The sequence below is a fragment of the Petaurus breviceps genome, unplaced genomic scaffold (genome assembly GCF_028583685.1).
Source record: "Petaurus breviceps papuanus isolate PSGF00001 unplaced genomic scaffold, PetGlider_PUasm1.0 551, whole genome shotgun sequence".
NCBI classification, from domain to species: Eukaryota; Metazoa; Chordata; class Mammalia; order Diprotodontia; family Petauridae; genus Petaurus; species Petaurus breviceps.
The window spans coordinates 9,616,910-9,634,319 of record NW_027186372.1 but is presented as its reverse complement, the minus strand read 5'-3'; the positions used below and the strand labels follow the sequence as shown (position 1 = coordinate 9,634,319).

Genomic DNA, 17,410 nt, shown 5'->3' with positions numbered 1-17,410 from the left:
AATTCTTCATATTCTTCATTTCATATAGCACAGTATTACTCATTATATTAGTATACTACAATTCATTTAGCTGTTCCCCAGTCCAAGTGAGCAGTGTTTCCAGTTCTTTGTTAATACAAAAACTACAGTTATATATATATATATATATATATATATATATATATATATATATATATATGTATGTATTTGAGTGTATATAGGACTTTCCTTTCTGTCTGTCTTTAACTCTTTTTGTGAATATTCCTGGCATTGAGATTTCTAGATCAAACAGAATGAACATTTTTGGTGTGGTATGGTGTGTGTGTGTATGTGTCTGTGTGGGTTTTTTCATGTGTTTGTGTTCTTCCTGTCTCATCCAGACTGGAAATACAGTTCTCTCAATATTTAATCAGCAAAGAAGCTTTAGCTTGCTTTGTTTTTGTTTTTTTGACCTGGGCCAATTTAGCCTACCTTAGGTAGCATAGTTGCTTTCTAGTCCTGAACATTCACCGCATTGTTTACAGACTTGGTACAGACACCAAATCAACTTTAGCCCTATTGCAGCTCAAAACTCCCAAACACAAGTGATCCACCAGCCATAGTGTGTATCACCTTTTCTGGCCCTAGTTAAATTTTTTTTTAGCATATTACAAATTGCTTTCCAGAGAGGCTGTACAAATCCATAGCTTTAGCGACAGTGTATTAGTATACTTGTCTTTCCATCATCACCTCTCTAATATTGACTGTTTCCATCTTTTGACATATTTGTCAATTTCTCAGTGAAACCTCAGTAAGTTTGATTTGCTGTCTCTTATTACAATTTGAAGTCATTTTCCACTAGCCTGAAGTTCTTTTGCGAGAAGTTGGTTTTTTTTTACATCCTTTGACCTCTTATTTTGGGGTTCTTGGCTCTTAGCATTACATATTTCTGTTAATTCCATATATGTCTTGGATATTCGGACCCTAATCAGAAATAACTGATTCAAAGGCTGGTTTTTTTTCTTATTTGATAGTTTCTTGTATGCATATTTTATTTTCCTTACTTGATTGAAAACTCCTAAAGGGCAGTAGTCATTAAAGAAATAAACTTTGTGTCTCCCTTAGCATCTAGCACAGTGCTCTGAACATAATAGGTACACTATTAAAAGCTTGGATCAATGTAAGTCTTTTATTACTCCATAGAACTGATATAATACACACAAACTAGATCTATGAAGATACAGTGCATCTGGATGGAAAGGAGGAAGTATTATCCAGCCAGCCCCCACTCCCTCCCCCTGCTCCCAGAAGCTATGTCAAGGATACCAAGCACCTAGATATTTGAAAATTTTTGGATAATTGAATATTTCAATTTTGATCAGAATATTTGTCAGATTTCAGTGTTCTTCCATTGTGTTAATGTCATGCTTAAATTGAACCCTATAGAAATTTCTCTATGAGTAATTTGAGGTGTTTTCACACCCATTTTCATTTTTCTTTTTGATATAATTTATATCTGAATGACATAAATTGACAATTTGATATCAATAAACTTCATTACTTTCTTTTGAATTGAATATTTATAGTGCCTTTGAGGTGTGTGTGTGTGTGTGTGTGTGTGTGTGTGTGTATACACACACACACATATACATATACTTAGGGAAAAATCAAAATGGATGGTTATCTTTTTAAATTATTAGTATATTGGCATATAAAATGCAAAATGTAGTTTAACTCTGCCAGGTCTTTTAGAATAATGTTAGAAATTTAAGAAATTTCAAATAATTGTGTTCTCTATCATAGTCCTTTTAGAAATTATTTCATACTCTCCCCAACTACTAGATTGTAAGTTCCTTGAGAGCAAGCTCTATCTTATCCAAACCTCATAGTTCCACCGCAGTGCTTAGGACAGTGATATTCTCATCAGAGACTCTTGAGAGATATTTGTTGAACAAATGAGTGAATAATACTGGACTTTAATGAGGACAAGAAATACTGTTTAAATGCTTGGTTCCTTAAATAGTGCTTAATTACAGAGAATAAGGAGAGGAAGAAGATGTATTTCAGATAAACCAAATTACATCATAAATATAATTTTTCATTTATCTCCTTAAATAGCAAAAGGCTCTTTAGTCTTAAAATCAATTTACTTCTTCACATTTTTGCTTTGTAGTAACCATATATGTATATTTTGTAATATTTGGATCTTATATTGAGGAATATCATTTTTCTTTTGACTTAAAAAATGTAAATAATGTGTGAAGATGTTCCAAGTCACCGAGCAAAACTTATCCAGTTGAGATGTTATCTACTATTCATTTTTATATTGAACTTATCTATTTGCCAGAGGAATTCAGTCAATATTTTAAAAGATTTCACATCTAGCTTCTAAATTTCTATGCTATTTTAGCATTGAAGTATTTAAGCTACCCAGTGTTACAATAATTATTTTGTGGTTCAAAATAAAGTAACATTTTGCTCATTCACTTGATATTTCAATTTATCAAACAACCTAGTGCACGAGCATTTCTTTATCACGTTCACATCGTGATGAACAAAACCCTGGATAAAGATAATTTGATAATCAAATTGGTTATTTTTAATTCTTAAATGTCCTTGATAATCCAAAACAAAGTGCTGATTTTCTAAAGTATGTAAGACCATCTGGTGAAGGACAGATTAGATATCTTATCCTTTGCTTAGAAGGTGAAACTAGGAGCTAATTTTGAACAGTATAAAGAAAAACTTCCTAATAATTAAAGCTATCCATAAATGAAAAGTGGTGTTGAGGTCTTCACTGAAAGCCCTCGGTTAAAGATTGGATTCAACACACTTGGGTGTGTTGTTAGTGGGGCTTTTTGAGGGATTTGGACTAAATGGCTACTGAAGTTCCTTCCAGTTCTTGAAATTCTGTACTTCTGTGTACATTATTTGGATGTAGTCCATAGAAGTTTATTTGGATTTTCAGTGAACTTTTACACTTTATTTAAAATTGATTGCTTGTGAATTGTGAACAGAATCATAAAAGTGCCTTAAGAAAGTGATCCAGTTTGGGCAGCCAGGTGGCTCAGCGAGTAAGAGCACTGGCTCCAGTGTCAGGATGACCTGGATCAAATCCGGGCTCAGATACTCAGCACCACACCCAGAAATAATAACTGGCCATGTAACCTTGAGCAAGTTACTTAACCCCTATTGCTTTAAAAAAAAAAAAAGGAAGTGATCCAGTGACTTTTTTTTAATTGTTTCCTGCCCCTAAGTTGATGCCAGGGGGAAAATTGCGTAGCCTCTCAGGCTATTTTGCATCAGCATAAGTCAGTTTTTTATCTGACCACCTCTTTCAGTTTTCATTCTTTGTGGTTTGCACTTGAAAAAAAACTTGAAAAACAAAATTGTATTTTGATTTGAAAGATCTCTTCAGGCTTAGGTGGGAACAACAGCAAAGAGCTATAGGGATTGTTTGGGATGTTTTTTAACATACTAAAAAAGTTGAAAGCAAGTTTTGCCTTGGTTATTCTACCTGTGGAAAATTTAGAACTTTCTATTTTGTATTTTTATATCAATCAACAAACACTTATTAACCTCTAGCTCTGTATCAGGTAGTGTGATGGGCATTTACTATAAAAATGGGGAAATGATCTATATGCAGTAATTCTGAATAGAAAAGACCCTGGCTACAGTCAACTAGTTTTCGAATTTGGTATTAGCAAGTATGACTTAGCAAATTCTCAGTATGCCAAGGGTATGTGCCTAATTAAGTAATCTCTTCCTATAAGTAACTGAATATAGGAAGATTATAAATAATTGCCAAAGAAATAGCTGTTATGGTGTTACTTTTTCAATATTTTATCTAAAATGTTTTTATTTTATCTTAAGAGTTTTTCAGCTTATATCTTTGTTGGATGCCCAATTGCCTCGGTGCAATAATGAAAAAATAGAACTTGCAATTCTTTGGTTTTTGGATCAGTTTCGTAAAACATATGTGGGTGACCAACTCCAGCGAACCTCAAAGGTAAGTTTTTATAATTAATTTAAACCACTGTCACTTAAGATGAAGAAAAAAGTGCAGCAAATGTATAAAGGTGACTGATTATGCAGAATAAAGAAAAGTTACTTGCCCAATTTCTTTGGGAGAATACATTATGCATTAGAATTCAAGACCTTGAGGTATTGAAGATGATCTGTAGTTCATTTTCATGATTTATGCTTAGGCTTGCCATTTTCTTTGAGGATTAGTGGGTAATCCATGAATATTTTTAACAGTTATATTCATTAAATAGTTAAGATTATTTTGAATGTTTTAATGGATTTTGTTATATTGTGTTATATTTCAAGGGTGAGAACACAAGATTTATTCTTTTAATAGTTCTGTTCCTTTGACAGTTACTCACTTATGTGGTTTGTACTTTATTTCTCACATTACTGGCTTTTCTGCATGATAAATAGCAGGGACTAGAAGAGTTAGCAGCCTCTTTGAGAAGTAGCAGTTAAATCACCTTAACTGTAAGGGACACTCATTGTGTAGATATTGTAAGAATAGCATCAGCTAGACCAGATTAATTGATCTTGAAGAGTATCAGAGGCATTTATATGAGCCCTAAGCCAATATTTAGTAGGTCTTATGACATTGAGTAAGATGTGTCTGGGACTTTTTTCTTACTGGTGCAGTAACTCTTTTCAATACCCCTCTCTGATAAGCAGTCCCAAGGATATTTTTATCTCTTTTTTAAGATTTAGTTTGTGCTTTAGCAACGTCAAAGAATTTCTTACTTGAAAATTCAAGACATAGCTTTTCATTATACTGTTAGACCTTTTCCCAAGGAATTTTAATGTTACCTTCAGTTCATCTGTGATTTTTAGACAAGAATGATTTTATTCTGAAGTGAAAAATGTATCAGTTGAATTCTCCTAGCATTATTGTTTGAATCACTTCAACCAAACTTATCTGCAGTTTGAGATGGCCTCTGTCCTTGTATTTTGAAACATCTTTACCTTTAATTCATCAGGATTATTTTTCAATATTTAATTGTCACTCAAAGATACCATAAGGAATAGGACGAGCTAGTAGCATGTATTGTTATTGGTCATTGAGACTAATTAGATTACACTAGAAATGAAGATAAAGTACAAATGCACATATACATGTGCCTTTCACTTTGTACAAAAGTTGTGTTTCTCAAAGATTAACTTGAAACTGAATTATGAGGAGAGTAATTTTTGTATAGCACTAATAAGTTATAAAGAAATTCCACATATATTATCTCATTTGATCCTCACAAGGTTGGTGTTGATATCCGTTTTATAAGTAAGAAAACTGAGGTGCTTACCCTAGGGCATAGAACTAGTGTGTGGTACATCTAAGACATAAACCCAAGTTTTCTGACTCCAAATCTGGTACTATTTTGTTAAACAATGCTGCCAGATAAGTTGAATCTTGTAAATGCCCTGGAAAAGCTCATTTAGAGGAATCCTATGGGAAATCCTCATTATAAAATGAAGGCTCTTATTTATAACACTAAAAGTGTTGGTGCTAGGCACTATGCTAAGTGATAGGGATACCACCAAAGATAAAAATGAAAATATTTGCTGCCCTGAAGAAACTTACTTCTTGTTACTGGCAACTAGCTTGCCTTTGTGAGAAAAAAGTAATCATGCAAAAAATATTCATTTTTCTTTGATGGTGATTTTTGTATGTTAAGGGAATCATAAAATAACTGAATTTTGCCTTTGATTCTTTTTCTCATAGTTCACTAGATATTTGCTATATTATTTTTTGTAATAGGGTAAATTCAGATTACAGTAGACCCGGGTCTAAGGAAATTTAATTAGTGGAGTACTGATGGACTTTATGTTGATTTGTCTTAGCTTGTGTCATAAAGAACATGAATTTGCCAGGAGTCTTATGAATGTAGTCAAAAAGAGCTTTAAACTGAAGAGGAAGGCAAAGGGGAATAGCTGCCTATGTCTTGCCACCAAGAAAAACAACCTAGAGAATAGCTAGGATAGAAAAGAAAATTGCAGTAGATATGCCCTGAAAATTGACCGTTAATAAAATCAATGACCTCAGATATCTGCATATAAACATATAAAAATAGTTTTAAAATGAGGTAAACTAGAAATCCTAATGCAAGAAGGAACATTTCACATCATAGATAGTATAAAATCCCTGCCTGGAATATGACTCTGAAAGAGGATATATCTCATTCAAAAGAAACAGACTAGGTAGAGGGTGTAGAGAAAGGAATAGCATTGACTGTTAAGAAGATATAATTGTATGAGTAAAGCTAGGAACCAGAGGAGAGAAGCATCAATCAATCAGCAGTCATTTATTAAAAGTATACCACATGCCAGATATTATACTAATTATGTGGAATACAAATAAAATGAATGAAACAATCCCTCCTTTCAAGAAGCTTCCCTTCTCATTACCAAGTTGCTACTAAATCCTATACTTCTGACTTCACAATTGCTTCAGTAGCTAATTTAAACATAGACTTATTTAAAATTCATGGATTATGAAGGAGTCTGGTTACTTGTCAAGAATTGTTATCTTTGGGATATGGATGTCAAGGAATGGCCACAGGGAGCTTGAGTACAAGTTCAATTTAAGTCAAATGTCGTGTGGCAACCAAAAAACATAATGTGATTTCAAGCTACATTCAGTCAATTAATCAAGTATTTATTAAGTGTTGCTATGTGCCAGACAGTGATCTCTGTTAGGGTTATAAGTACAAAGAATGAAATAATTCCTACTCACAAGGAGCTTATATTCTACTGGAAGACACCAAGTATGTATAGAAATATATACAGCATAAATACAAAGTGAATAAATATATATAATGCATTTCAACTCGAGGGAGCACATTAAAGTTGGGAGATCAAGAAAGGCTTAATTCATAAAAGGATGCCTAAGCTGTATCTTAAAGGAAGAAAAGGATTGCGAGAGGGAGAGAGGAAGGAATGCATTTCAGACATGTGGGAGAGCAAAGTCACAGAGACAGGAGATGGAATGTCGTATATTAAAAAAAAAAGAGAAGACCAGCCTGGCTGGATTGCAATGTCAGAGGAGGAGGCTAAATATATAGATTGGGAACAAGTTGTGAAAGGGATGTAAATGCAAAAGTTTATAATAAGGAACCATTGGAGTTGATGGAGTAGAAAAGTTATATGACCAGATTTGTGCTTAAGAAAATCAATTTTGCAGCAGTGTGTAGTATGATGGACTGGAGTAGTAAGAAATAAAAGAACAATTAAGAGACTGTTATGATAATCTATGTGAAAGGTTAATGAAAACCTGAACTCAGGTGGTAAGTGCCCATGTGAGGAAAGAGGAGTTGTATGTGAGAGAAGATGTGGAGGTAGAGATGGCAACTGATCATATATATACAGAGTGAAGTGAGAGTGAGGAGTTAGGAATAATGCTAAGGTTACAGACCTAGAAAATTGGAAGAATGATGGTGTTTTTAACAAAAATAGGAAAGTTTGGAAGAGAGGATATTTTGGGGAAAAATATTATGAATTCAGTTTTAGACATTTTCAGTTTTGATTGTCTCTGGAAAATCCTCTTTGAAGTGTCCAGTAGGTAATTGTTGATGTGGGACTGAAGGGTAAGTCAAGTCAAATTGTTGCAGTTTAAACCCAGGAATGCCCAAAACTATTGTGGTAGGGACTTTGCCCACCCAAAAACTGTTGGGCTTTTATGATGTGGTGTGGTAGAACCATCACAAAGAATTCAGTCAGATGACCTCTAATCTAAGTATAGGCATTTATGGAGATTGACATCTCTAATGAAGTGAGCTAAATTCCAAGAGGAGGAAGCGGAGTCAAGATAGCAAAGTAGAAAGAGGACTTCTGCAGGGCTCAGGCTTCCACCTCCCCCAATTCATGTAAAAGGTGACTCTGAAGAAACTTTGGAGCTACAGAACCCACAAAATGATACAGAGAAGCTAACCTCCCACTGAGGACAGCCCGGCAGGCCGGCAGTAAGCAACCAGCACAGTGCTCTGGGAGCCGAGCCCAGCTTGGGTCTGGCCAGAGGTTTTTAGCACCGGGGTGGCCTGACCAGCCCCCGGCTGGAGGGACTTCAGATCACCAGCAGCTGTGGCGGTTTCCAGAATTATCAACACCTAGATGCTAAGGACAAAGTGAGAGGTCAGTGCAGTGTGGACTTTGGGATACGGTAGTTGGGAGTGTGTCGGCTTTTGCCCCTGGAGGCGAGAAGCCACTGAGGCACCTTGGTCCTATAGCAGCAGCCACACGTGGCTGCTTCAGCTCCTGTCCTGCAGATTGTAGGGGAACCAAGCGACCAGTCTGAAGGGTAATAGCTCTTGCTTTGACCTGCTTGCATCTGTATTGCAGTCTAGGGTGGAGGTCCTGGGGTGTGTGACCAGCTTGCCAGAGTGTGTGGAGGCTTCAGAGAGGGCACTCAACTAATACCTTCAGCAGCTGAGAAAACCCCAGCATTTGGGACAAAGCTCCCCTGTCTGGTGGCAGAGTCCTACTATGTCACAAAGCCCAAAAGTCAAGTAATTGAGTGGCAATATGAGCAGGCAAAGGAAGAAAAACAAACAGAGCAACCCAACTTTGCACTCCTATTTTGGGGACAAAATAAAGCATGGAACAGAAGGAAGACAGTGAACTCAGAACTCCTGCACCAGAAGCTTATAAGAAAAATATGAGTTGGTTACAGGCCATAGAGGACCTTAAGAAGGATTTTGAAAAGCAAATCAGAGAAGTGGAGGAAAAATTGGGAAGAGAAATGAGAATGATGCAAGAAAATTATGAAATGAGAGTCAACAACCTGATTGAAGAAAATAACACCTTAAAAATAGACTAACTCAAATGGCAAAAGAAGCTTAAAAAGGCAATGAGGAGAAGAATGCCTTAAAAAGCTGAATTTGCCAGATGGAAAAAGAATCTCAAAAGCTCACAGAAGGACTCAGGTCAAGATGGCGGAGTAGAAGCAGGACCTCCAAGCAGCTCCAGCTTCCACCTTCCCCAATCAATGTAAAAAGGGGACTCTGAACAAACTTTGTTGCTGCAGAACCCACAAAATGACACAGAGAAACTAACCTCCCACTGAGCACAGTCTGGCAGGCCAGCAGGAATCAGCCAGTGCAGCAGTCTGGGAGCTGAGCCCAGGCCCGCATGAGCCCAAGGTTTTAGACCCAGGGTGGGTCTGACCAGCTGCCTGCCAGACTCCAGATCAGCAGCAGATGTGACTATTTCCAGAAGTATCAACACATAGATGCAAAGGACAAAGTGAGAGGTCAGTGCAGTCTGGACTTTGAGACCCAGTAAGTGGGAATACATGGGCTTTTGCCCCCAGGGTAAGAAGCCGCTGAGATGCCCAGCATAGCCAGCCAATGCCACATGGCAGCTTTAGCTCCTGGCCTACAGAGTGTAGGAGGACCAAGCGACCAGTCTGAGGGGAAATCGTTCTTGCTTTAACCTGCTTGGATCTGGATTGCAGTCTAGGGTGGAGGTCGTGGGGTATGTGTCCAGCTTGCCAGATCACGTGGAGGCCTCAGAGAGGGCACCCATCTAATACCTCCAGAGCTGAGAAAACCCCAGCGTTTGGGACGAAAGCTCCCCTGTCTGGTGGCAGAGTCCTACTGTGGCAAAAAGCCCAGGGGTCAAGTGACTGAGGGGGTGACATGACCAGGCAAAGGAAACAAAACAGACAGAAGATTCCAACATTAGACTCCTATTTTGGAGACAAAAAGGAGCAAAGCATGGAACAGGAGGAAGACATTGAAGTCAGAACTCCTGCACCAAAAGCTTCAAAGGAAAATACAAGCTGGTTACAGGCCATAGAGGACCTTAAGAAGCAGATAAGAGAAGTGGAGGAAAAATTGGGAAGAGAAATGAGAACAATATAAGAAAATTGTGAAATGAGAGGAAACTGCCTGACTGAGGAAAATCATTCCTTAAAAAATAGACTAACTCAAATGGCAAAAGAGGCTCAAAAAGGCAATGAGGAGAATGCCTTAAAAAGCCGAATTTGCCAGATGGGGAAAGAATCTCAAAAGCTCACTGAGGAGAATCATTGCTTCAGAATTAGATTGGAACAAATGGAAACTAATGACTTCATGAGAAATCAAGATACTGTTAAACAGATCCAAACAAATGAAAGAATGGAAGGCAATGTGAAATATCTCATGGGAAAAACCACTGACCTGGAAAATAGATCCAGGAGAGATAATTTAAAAATTATTGGACTACCTGAAAGTCATAATCAAAGTAAGAACCCAGAAATCATCCTCCAGGAAGTTCTCAAAGAAAACTGCCATGATGTTTTAGAATCAGAGGGCAAAATAGAGGTTGAAAGAATCCACCTCCTGAAATAGATCCCAAAAAGAAAACTCCTAGGAATATTATAGCCAGGTTCCGGAATTCCCAGATTAAGGAGAGAATATTACAAGCAGCCAGGAAGAAACAATTTGAATATTGTGGAAACACAATCAGGATAACCCAGGATCTGGCAGCTTCTACACTGAGGGATCGAAGGGCTTGGAATATGATATTCCGGAAGTCAAAGGAGGTGGGATTAAAACCAAGAATCACCTACCCAGCAAAATTGAGTATAGTGTTTCAGGGGAACATATGGTCATTCAGTGGAATAGAGGACTTTCAAGCATTCTTGCTGAAAAAAAACAGAGTTGAATAGAAAATTTTACATTCAGATACAAGAAGCAAGAGAAGCATGAGAAGGTAAACAGGGAAAAGAAATCATAAGGAACTTATCAAAGTTTAATTATTTACATTCCTACATGGAAAAATAAGTGTAACTGATGAAACTTTTCTCAGTATGAAAATAATTGAAGTGAATAGAAATATATATGTATATATATACATTTGTATATATATATATATTTGTCTGTATAGGAGGGTATAAGGGTATATGAACACATATATGAATGTGTGTATATATGTTTACAGGTATACATAGACATACATAGAGGGCACAGGACTAATTGAGTAGGAAGGGGTGATACTTGGTGAAATTAAGAGGTAGGAGAGGAATATTATAATGAGAGGAGATGGGGAGAGACAGAATGGGGTAAACTATCTTATAGAAGAGGCAAGGGAAAATGGTTAAAATGGAGGGGAAGAACAGGAAGGCAAAAGGGAATGGGTCAACCTCATTCTCACTGAATTTGGCTTAGGGAGGGAATAATATACACACTAAATAGGGTATCTCACACTACAGGAGAGTAGGGGGGAAGGGGATGAGAGGGAGGATGATGGAAGGGAGGGCAGGCTGGGAGGGAGGGAAGTTGGAAGCACCCATTTTTGAAAAGGGATAGGATCACAGTAGAGAATAGAACAAGTGGGAGGTGGGATAGGAGGGAGGGAAATATTGTCAGTCTTTTACAATATATCCACTATGGAAATGTTTTGCATAGCTACACATGTACAACCTCTACTGAATTGCTTATCTTCCCAGTGGGGTTGGGTCACAAGGGAGGAGGGGAGTGAATCTGGAGTTCAAAGTTTTAAAATCAAATGTTTAAACATATATATATATATATATATATATATATATATATATATATATATATATACTATTATTGATATTATTTTAAATGTAATTGGAAAATGAATTGGAAAGCATGGAGATCCACCATGCCCTACTGGAAAGTTTAAGGGGGTATGGGAAAAGATATGGGAGAGAGCAGATTGGAGAAGGGGCTATCCAGTGGGGTCGCTGTTTTGGGGTGGTGGGTGAGGGAAAAATGGGGAGAAAATTTGTACTCAATATCTGGCGGAAATGAATGATGTAAACCAGAAGTTAATGAAGCGTTTTATTTGAAAAAAATAAATAAATTCCAAGTGGAAGCAGCAACTTCAGAGAAAGCAAGGTGCATTATTATAGGTTTTAGATGCCATTATATAACAAATTTACAGAGAATATAGGAATATGATTAATATTGAAAAGGTAGGAGGAATTTGTTAACAGATTAGGTAATGGAGGAGGTGTCCCATCTATAGTTCAGTGGTTAAACATTCTGGTCATTCTGCCCTCCAGTTGGCTAGCTATTGTGGTCCTGTCTGGTCAAGATAGATAGTTAGGCATTGTGGTCCTGTCTTGGGTTAGTTGGATGATGTGATTGTGATTGAGTACAAGAACACACCTGTTTCTGTGGGAATGTGTCTGGGGCCTGGGATCTCATCATATGGACATTCCTACTGTTTCTGTGGGAACTAAGAATTCATGGACACACCTGTTGTTCCAGTGAACAGTGAGGCATATATGAAAAAGTTAGGATATTAGCAGAGGCTTGGGGGCGGAGGGGGGCTAGGTAGGTGCAGTGGGACCTCTAATGAAGTTAAAATATTGGGGCTGGGGGCATTTTAATTAGGATTCAGTCAAACTCAACAACCATTTATCTGCTGCCTACATTGTACCAGGCATAGGGCTAAATTTTAGAGATACAAAGAAATGCAAGTCTGATGGGCGAAACAACATGTAAGCAACTGTGTACAAACAAGATATATGCAGGATAAATTGGAGATAAGGGGGATTGGGAAAGTCTTCTTGCCGAAGGTAGGATTTTATCTGACTTCTGAAGGAAGCCAGGGAAACTAGGAGGCACAGATAAGGAAGGAGAGAATTCTAGGCATGAGGGAGTGCCAGTAAAAAATGGGCAGGAGAGCTTTAAAAGCCTAACAGATGATTTATATTTGGTTCTGAAAGCAACGGTGAGCCTCTATAATTTATTGAATAGAATTTATCGAATGACGTGGTCACTTTGATAGGTGAGTAGAGGATGGCCTGGAGTGGGGAGAGACTTGAAGAAGGGAGACTAACCATATAGCTCTTATAATAGTCCAGGTGGGAGGTCATGACAGCCTGTACCTGGATGGAAGCCATGTCAGAGAGATTTTGTGAAAATAGAATCAGCATTGGCTAGGTGGTGCAATGAACAGAGCACCAGCTCTGGAGTCAGGAGGACCTGAGTTCAAATCTGGCCTCAGACACTTAACACTTTCTATCCATGTGACCTTGGGCAAGTCAACCCCAATTGCACTGCCTTCCCCCCTACAAAAAAGCAAAAAAAAATTTTTTTTTAATTAAAAAAAAAGAAAGAATCATCAGGACTTGGCAACTGTGGCTGGATATAGAGATTTATGAATCATCTGCATAGGGATGATTTTAAACACATGAGAACTGAGGAAAAGTTAGCAAGAGGAAAAGTGTAGAGAAAGGAGGGCCTAGGACAGGATCTTGGAGAACACCCACCATTAGGAAGTGAAGTATGGATGATGAGCCAACAAAGACATTGAAAGAGTGGTGAGACAGGAGAAAGTAGGGTCATGAAAACCTAGAGAGGAGAGAGTATCCAGGAGCAGCAGGTGACCAGTGGTGCCACATAGTTCAAGAAGATTGAGGGCTGAGGAAAGATAAGACTGGGCAACTACGACTGTTGATTACTCTGGAGAGGGCAGTTTCTGTTGAATAATGCAGTTGGAAACCAAATTAAAGTATTGAGTGAGTAAGAGGAAAGGAAGTGAAGACATTGAATATAGATTTCCTTTTTCAAGGAGTTTATCTGATAAAGAGAGGAGAAATGCAGAATGATGACTTGAGGGGATAATACAGTCTAATGATTTTTTAAGACTAGGAAAGATTTGGGCATGTTTGAAGGTAGTAGGCAAAGAAGCTGGCCAGGGGGAGATTTACAATGAGTGAAAGAGGGTATGATTCAGGTTTCTGCTGGAGAAAATGGGAGGGGGTGGGATCAAGCATGGTCAGTAGAATTTGGATGAAAGTCACTAGAGACCTTTAATAAGCAAAGCCTAATCTCTTGGCAAACAGATAAAATTATTTTAAAACTTAAAAATTTTCAGAACCTCTGTTTTCATCACTGTTAATACTCGTACTTTGCCTTAGTAAACAGTCTTTATGATTTCCATTGACAAAAGATAAAAAACAAAACTCTTTCTTCTGTTCAACTCTCGAGTCATGGACCTTTCAGAGTTTAGCTAGTCTGATCTTTCAACTGGCTAGGGTGCCAAAATCATTTTCAAGAATCCATCTCTACTCTAATATGAACCATATGATACCTTTTAGTAGAGGGAACAATGGATTGAATAAGGGTTTGATGTGTATTTTGATGAGGCAAGCAAAGGATCTAGCTTTAAGATTTAGCCTTTTACTCCTCTGAGAACTAGGGGTAATCACTTAAGCAGAGAGTATATACATAAGAAATAGCTACTCTGATTATTCTCTGGTTTCGTCGCTTTTAGTGCTCTTAACATTGTTCTTTCACAGTAAAGTTAGAGGTAAATATGTTCTTTTTTTTAAATAATAGGCAGCCTCATGGAGAGGATAACCAACCTTAGAATCAGGAAGACCTGGGTTCAAGTTGGTATACAGACATACATAGACACATATGTATGTGACTGAGCAAGAGAACTAATCTCTCAACGCCCTAGGAAGCTAAGACTTTATGTAAAAATCAGTTACTTTCACTATCGACGAAAGGAATTTTTTTACCAGGAATTCCCTACATTAATGAAATAATTGGTCTGGACCAAAAATAAATGTTAGGACTTTATTTTGGGGAAATAGATATTTAATAGAGTTGAGGGGAGGAGCACAAAACCAGGTTTATCGCTTTGCAACTTGAAATTTAAACTGTTATTTAAATGCTTGTGCACATGACTAAAATGGGTGAAGTATCCATTCAACTAGCTCAGGTCATAACCTAGATCTTTAGAGGAACGGAGTATCTCAGGGAACATGGATAGTGATGTATAAGCTGGCCAAAGATGTTAGGAAGAAAGCAGTCCAATGCAATCAAATTGTCATGTTTACCTATGAGTAACTGATCATTCTGTTATACTCCCATAGGTATTTTCATTTTTAAAAGAGATTACTTAGTAACCAATATGAATATTGACTTGATGGAATTGCATGCAATATAACAGTGAAGTGATAAATTTACTTAGTGTAAAGGCAGATATCTTGGCAAAGAAAGTCTTTCCTTAGGTTGATTAACTTTTTGAATGCTTGCGTTTAGCAAGTTACTCTAAACTCTCCACTTGCTCTACTTTTAAGGCTACAGTTTCTCTCAGTTCCAAACCTCATACTGGATTTGCAGTATAGGGCACTGTGCTAGTATTATCTTGTAATTGGGAAATGACAGTGGGTACCCATGTAAAGGGTCAAATAAACAGGCCTCTCCTTATTAACGGTCTGGCCCTTATAAAGATTTTATATGTAAACAGTGCCTATGAGCAATCTGTGAGAGTAATGTACAAATAAAATCTATCCTGGAATTTCACAAGTTTACTCATCCACACTGAATAGCACTATTTATTTTATTCATCAGTCTTAGTCCTTCTTTCTTAAGCTGCCTATTAAATATCCAAATTTCATTTCATGGTGCAGTAATTACTGTACCTGTCTATTCGCCAGCTTCTTTCTTACTGTTGAGTACACATATAAAGCAGCAGATGGCATTCTCTCCCTACAGTTGTAAAGCTTTTTGGTACAGTATATTGCTGATAGTTATCTGTAAATTCAGGAGAAAAAGACCTAGATGTTGAAAGAAAATAGTCTCTCCCATAAAATAGTTCTTCCACTCTGCCATTCCAATTATGCAATCTCCCACTGTGACTGAAAGAATGTATTTATTGCTTGGTTTCCAAATATTTGGAAATGTTCCATTTATATTTTTGAAATGCATCTTGGCATGGGAATTCCTGATTAGGGAAGATAGTATAGCTATTTAATGCATATAAAAATCACCTCTTTCAAATTTGAGTTAATTTTTTCCCTAAATTATTTAAAAATTTTCAGTAGAAAGAAAATATCTTATATATGGAAAAGAACTGGATAATTCAGTTAATCTTTGTTGTGTGTTTGATATGTAATGCTCTACAAGTTCTAGATTTCTGGCCCCTGCTGGGAAAGCCTTAAGAAGCTTTTAACTGGGCACTTTTGTGACTGACTGGTAGCACAAGGCATTCACTATACAAATATTTTATAAAAGATAGAATAATATTTAACTATCAGGTTTTTTTCTACATGGCTTTTGGTTTATGTTGTTGTCCAAGTTGATTTTTAGAGTGTTTATTTAGGGTCTAGAAAATCATTTTTCAGACCAGCATGATCTATACTTATCAGTTTGTGACCAGGAAAATGTTAGGGAATGTCTCAACTTATGTTGTGTTATATTATTTATATAATATCATATCAGGTCCTATCATATATCTTTAACCTTACAAAAACCAAACCAAAACTATAGAAGTGTTTCGCTTAGGAAAATCTTAATTTGTCAACAGACAGATTGAGGGTGATTATGCTTATTAAAATTGTCTATTTTTATAAACAGAATGCCCAAGTGAAATTAAAACTAAAGTGATCACTGCTAATTTTGTAATCACTTAAGAATTAAGATAATCCAGGCTGAAATTATAATGTATATTGTGGAAAAATATATCACACAGAAAATTTTGACTTAAAACTTCTCAAGAATTATTAAGTCATAGGGGCAGCTAGGTGGCGCAGTGAGTAAAGCACTGGCCCCAGAGTCAGGAGGACCTGAGTTCGGTTCCAGCCTCAGACACTTAATATCCATACAAAAAAACTAGCTGTGTGACTTTGGGCAAGTTACTTAACCCCAATTGCCCTCCAAAAAAAAGGGAGGGGCAAAAAAAAAGAATTATTAAGTCAAGGCATTTATCATGTTCCTGCTGTGTGCCAGACACTGGAGTTTATTGAACAGGAGAATGACAGGGTCAGACTTGTGTTTTAGGAGTAACAATTTAAGAGCTATGTAAAGGATGGATTGGAGAAAGGAAAGATTTGAAGCAGAGACCATTTAGGAAGCTACTACAGCAGGAGATGATAGGGTCTCAACTAAACAATGGGTCATCTTGATGGAGAGGTGATTAGTAGGAGAGAAAATGAGATGTGGAGAACAGCTCTGAAGTTGTGAACTTCCATGACTGTCAGGATGGAAGTACTCTGGATAGCAATAGACTCTCATAAGAGAAGCGGGTTTGAGAGAAAAGATAAGTTCTCTTTTAGGCATATTGAGCATAAGATGTCTGTGGGATAATCAGAATATCCATTAGGGAGTTGGTGATGGCTCTCAGGAGAGAGGACTTGATATAAAGATCTGAGAGTCATGTCCATAGAGATGGTAATTTAAACCCATTTGTTATATAAAATGAGGCTCATCTGTACTTCCTAAGCCTATTCTGGTAGTTTTGCTATAACAACATAGGTTTTCCCCAAAAAGTGCCACACTATGCAAAATTGTGCAGTAAAACCACAGAGGTCATAAGGAAAATGCCATTAGAGCACAGTACTCAAAAAGTTTATTGGTGACACATTAAGAAAAATAAGAACCTAATAAAAAATGGTGCACAATTTTATACATGTTAAATGGTATATATATATATATATATATATATATATATATATATATATATATAT

At 37.0% G+C, this 17,410-nt stretch overlaps 1 protein-coding gene across 1 annotated transcript in view; it reads left to right on the top strand.

The window, feature by feature from the left end:
• RANBP17 (RAN binding protein 17) overlaps window positions 1–17,410 on the top strand; it is a 350,044-nt gene that overhangs the window by 94,284 nt on the left and 238,350 nt on the right. The window contains exon 14 of the mRNA XM_069102382.1: window positions 3,832–3,967. Within this exon, the coding sequence (XP_068958483.1) occupies window positions 3,832–3,967 (136 nt within the window). The remainder of the gene's footprint in view (window positions 1–3,831; window positions 3,968–17,410) is intronic.